General features: G+C 43.0%; 1 protein-coding gene across 1 annotated transcript; it reads right to left on the bottom strand.

The window, feature by feature from the left end:
- Nucleotides 1-3,080: 3,080 nt before the first annotated feature.
- LOC109941768 (uncharacterized) lies at nt 3,081-4,501 on the bottom strand. Its single transcript, XM_020542981.1, has 3 exons — nt 3,821-4,501; nt 3,180-3,730; nt 3,081-3,099 (listed from the first exon to the last, which is right to left on the bottom strand). Exons 1-3 carry the CDS (start codon nt 4,499-4,501, stop codon nt 3,081-3,083), a joined length of 1,251 nt encoding a protein of 416 aa, XP_020398570.1.
- Nucleotides 4,502-5,053: the final 552 nt, after the last annotated feature.

Raw genomic sequence — 5,053 nt, 5'->3', positions numbered from 1 at the left:
AGGGTTGGGTCAAGTACTGCACAGAAACATGAGTTAAATGCCCTCAAAAATTCACTGTCAATAGGTGCTATGAACTGAATGGGATTCGAAAGCTAAAATCGAATTTCAGTAAATTGTGACCAACTCCGGAGTATTATAACTTGAGATCGAGGCACTTTTGGCTCTGGGCGGCTGTTTAAGATTTGAATCCTATAGTATGGTAAACAAGTTCCCTTAGGCAAGCTTGTCCAGGTGCTGCATAAAAAGTGGAGTAAAATGTGTTTCAATTTCCTCTGTTAGGTGTTGATTGCAGTTTCTGTTTTAGTTAACAGGAGCAGCAGGTTGGGGTTTCGGTCAGTTTTTGGCAGCCCTTTTTTGTTGAAGGGGTGCAGTGGAATAGAGGATCTTCTACCACGCGGCGTTCACGGGATCGGGCTCATTCAACTTAGCTTGCCGCCACCGCCGTCGAAAGCTTGGTTGTTACTGAAGCACCAGTGCAACAAAGCACCAGATCAACATAATCTAGGTGTTGCAATAACACAGTGCGAGAAGACACCGAAAGCTCCTGCGGGTGGCACAGCTCCGGCAGGAAGCACAACTCCGGTGGTGGCTACTAGGGTTAAAGGAGGCGCAGGTATGGAGAGACGAATGGGTATACATAAATTGTGTTGCATTTGTCTAATAAAAACAGGTATGTCTAATAAAAACAGCGCCTAGTTAAGGGTATGTTCATATCACAGGCTGTGACAACCTCCTAATAAATGCAGAAATCACTAAACAATTGACCAGACCGATTTTGGGCTGTCTAAGGCTCAGAGCGAGTTAGATAAAAAAATATGGGCAGATTCTGAGATTGGGCAGATTCTGAGCGTATTAATAAAATTATTACCTGCATCAGCATTCCATGCATCATCTGAACTTGTTGAGATAGTTGTTGAACTTGTTGTTGTTGTTGTCTTAGTTGCTCATCAAGCTCTGATTCCCTCGAAGTTGAAGTTCGAGATCTACTCCCCACCGAGGAAACTGACCGACGACCAAAGCTATCGCGACTCACAACCCCATCACCGATCCCCAACCTAGAAACATCACAAGTTATGAACCAATAGTTTTTATATATCACAACTTTGATCTTATCATACCTCCCATGTGGTAGCCCACCACTAGCAACATATGCTGCATCCGGATCGAAAGGTGCCTCCCTCCAATCTAGATCATCGTCTCCTGCTTTCCTCCTAACCTCCTCGGCATAACGAGTCTACAAAACAATTTATGTTAATTATAAATGAGTCACAAGTTAATTAAGAATAGATAGTTATTATTTACACCTACCAGCTTTTCTGTCGCGCTGTCGTCACATAAAACTTCTGGATGCTCTGGATCTGGACCTCGGTGTCCCTCCATGTAAACGTCAATGAATCGGGGTTCAACACCATCACGAGCCTCCTGCAGTAAGAGACATAATAAAATATACAAATTTGTCTGAGGAAAAAAGACTAAATGTTACTTAGCTCGTCATACCATTCGTTGTGATTTCCCAATAAATCCATCTGCTCCAAATCGATGGAGGCCCGGTTTGCTCTTCCGGTTCAAACGATTTCTATCTGAAATCACTTTGTACTCATCTGAGGCCCAGTACTCGCAGAGCTTGACCCAAGCTTCAGGATGAGCAGTGAGCCAGTCCACTTCACTTTGTTTGTACTCCTCAGCTGTCAAGTGGATTTCACATGCCTGCTTGTTGGTCATTCTTTGACCCTTCACTTTCTTGAAGTACACGGTAACAGCTTTGACCCGTGCATCTGACATTGGACCATTTATAACTTTTCTAGCAGCATTGTGGAATACACGTTTTGCATGTTCTTCGTTTGCTGTTTCGTCCAATCTAAATTGTTCGTACAAAATGAAGAAGAAATTAAATTCATTTATAGACGCCCACGGTAAGTAAATTTAAAAGACATAATAAACTCACCCAAAACGATGACCACACCGCGTCTTGGTGAGTACGGTCGGGTCCATATGGTTTGAGGCCCCAGTGAGCCCAGTGATACGCCCCTATCTCTGCCCCGTTGAGTTGTACCACCCCTGGATAGTGAAAACGAGCTATAGATCCCAGCACTGTGTTAACCGGTGTCCGGTGACCTTTGCCACTCCATGCCACCTCCACCCAGCTCCTCTCTCCTGCAGGGTTTATGACCCTACGTTGGTCCAAGGGTTGTGTCGGTGGAACTCTAAGGGGCCGCCGAAACCTACAAAATTGTAAATTGTGCACTGGTAATAATATCAATCCAACAAAAAATAGAACTCCTCGTCAAAATAAAATTACCTGAAGTTCGTTGCCTGTGTCGTCGTAGCAACCTCATCATCGGCCTCTCCATCGGCCTCTCCATCGTAGTCCTCCCCATAGTCATCATCATCACGCATCGGTGAACCTTGGCGTGCCAGCTCGTCCTCTAGCCTAGGTGCATTGTGCTCTGCCGCCTCGCGCGCTTGCTCAAATGCATTGTGGTCCTACTCTAGCATAGGTCCACTTGAGCCTATCGCCTCACGCTCTGGCTCAAGTGCATTGTGGCCTGCCACATCGCGCTCTTGCCCAGGTGCACTATGGCCTGCCACCTCGCGCTCTTGCCCAGGTGCACTATGGCTTGCCACTTCGCGCCCCTGCTCCTCCATGCAACCAAGGAGCTGCTCTAGCCGTTGCCTTGACGCTGTAGAGCCCTACAAACATAATCAACAATGAGATATATCAAGTACTCGAAGTATACATAGAAGAAAAGAAAATAAAACAAATTAAATACCTGGAACAACATAGAGGATGTATCCCCACCACCTGAACCCCTAGTCGACCGTGACCTCGAGGAGTCACCACGGTCTCCGCGCTTCTTCCCTTTGAGCTTGTCCATGACCCTCATCATCTGCACAAATTTCATTACAAGAATTAATTATATATACTTTTAGTATTGAAATAGGAATGCATATACAAGAATTTAAATATATATACTTTTCAAAAATCATCGGCATCAGAATCTGCTTCAGCAACGCGCTGCTCAATTATTTCAAGTCTTTGTTGTTTTTGAAGAATTCTCTGTGACCTACGAGTCCTTGCCCTAGAAGGACCTGGTTCTTCTGCCATCAAATCTATGGCGAGACTAGCTACTTCATTGAGCCCTAAATCCTCAGATATAGTAAATTCTCTATTTTCTGACTGATCGCCTTCTTCTTGATAAATATTAACAGAATCATCATCTTCGTTATTTGTGTTGTAATAATCATATCGTAACGGATGGACTTCAGGATTAATTTTGTATACAACCCAACAAGACTTCAAGTTTTCATGAGGATATGTTAGATAGTACACCTGTTGCGCTTGATGTGCAAGCACAACATTGCTATAATCGCTGCCTTTAAACCGTGATTCATGCTTTACCTCCACAATTCCAAATTCATCCTCTCGAGTTTGTTGAGGATCAAACCATTCACAATCAAATAACACAAACATGAACTCTTTGGCCCCACCAAGAGTGTACTCCGTTATGTCTTGAAGAACACCATAATAGTCATGAGTGCCTCCGTCTGCATTTGTGGCAGTTGCTACTACTCCACTGTTTGTCGTGGCTGCCTGCGGGCGGATTTTTTCTAATTTTGATGTTCGAAAACGGTATCCATTAATATCATAGCGGCTATATTTTCTTGCTTTCAACTGACCATGTGATATCTGTCGCAAATCATCCGAGACTAGAGAGTCCAGTTTCTTACACTACATAGAGCAGAAAAAAAAGATATAGGTAAATAGCAAGTCATATGTGCAAACTAAGTACACAAAGGAAAATTATAAAGAGATAATTACATGCTCGTGGAACCATTCAACGAAACATGGACCTCCATTCATCCCTTTCATACGTAGATTATCCAGTTCCTTTGGTGTAGGTTTGTGGCCAGCTAAATATATGGAATCAAACATTTCAAAGTATGGATCAAGTTCCTCCATGTTGGTGTACAAGTAGAGCATGGTGAAATTACGCTCTCTTATGTCAACATAATGTGCAGTAGAAGCCCCGACCCCTTTCCCCTTCCATAGAAAAACACTAAGGTCGGTCGAAGGACCTTCTTCTTCAGTATGATACCGTGTTGACTGAGCATTCACGTTGTTAGAGTGTGATAAATACTGACTTGAGAAGATTGTGATCTCTTTAGCTGCAAAGGCCTCTGCGATACACCCCTCAACCCTTGCTTTGTTCCGCACAGTAGCTCTAAGTTTTTTCAATTCTCTTTCTTGACTATACATCCATCGGAACTGCACTGGTCCTCCTACCAATGCTTCATAAGGTAAGTGCACTAGCAAATGTTGCATCACATTCATAAATCCAGGCGGAAATACTTTTTCCATCTTGCATACAAGCACCGCGATTTGTTTCTCAAATTGAATCATCAATTTCTTTGAGATATGCTTAGCACATATATGTCTATATATGTAACTAAGTTCAGCAATCATCTTCCACAGAGGAGGCTTCAAATAGCCACGAAACATTACCGGCATAAGTCTTTCCATCAAAATATGGTAATCGTGAGCCTTCAAGCCATTTAATTTATTAGTGTCGAGGTTAACAGTACGTTTTATGTTAGCTGCATAGCGGTCTGGAAACTTCAACATTTTCAACCATCGAAATACTTCTTTTCGCTCTTCCGGCTTTAGACAGTATGGAGCTCGTGGTGTCCTCTCCTTTCCATTAGGATTTAATTTGACCTCAAGGCTAGGGCGGTCGCAAAGATTAGCTAAATCTTTCCTGGCATTGATGTTGTCTTTTGTTTTACCCTTAATGTTTAGACACATGCTTATGATGCTTTCAGCAACATTGCGCTCTTGGTGCATCAAATCTATGTTGTGTGGTAAAATCAATACCTTCGCATACGGAAGTTCCCAGAGAAAAGATATATGAGTCCAGTTGTGATCTTGACCATAGCCTTCAAACTCATGACCTTCTGCAGCCCTTTGAAGCGCACGATGTTGTATCATGATATCTTCACCCATTAAACGTTTTGGTGGACCGTCTTTAACTTTTATGCCTCTTCTAAATGACTT

This window comes from Zea mays, chromosome 8, assembly GCF_902167145.1.
Source record: "Zea mays cultivar B73 chromosome 8, Zm-B73-REFERENCE-NAM-5.0, whole genome shotgun sequence".
Lineage (NCBI taxonomy): Eukaryota > Viridiplantae > Streptophyta > Magnoliopsida > Poales > Poaceae > Zea > Zea mays.
This window is presented reverse-complemented; position numbering and strand designations above follow the sequence as displayed.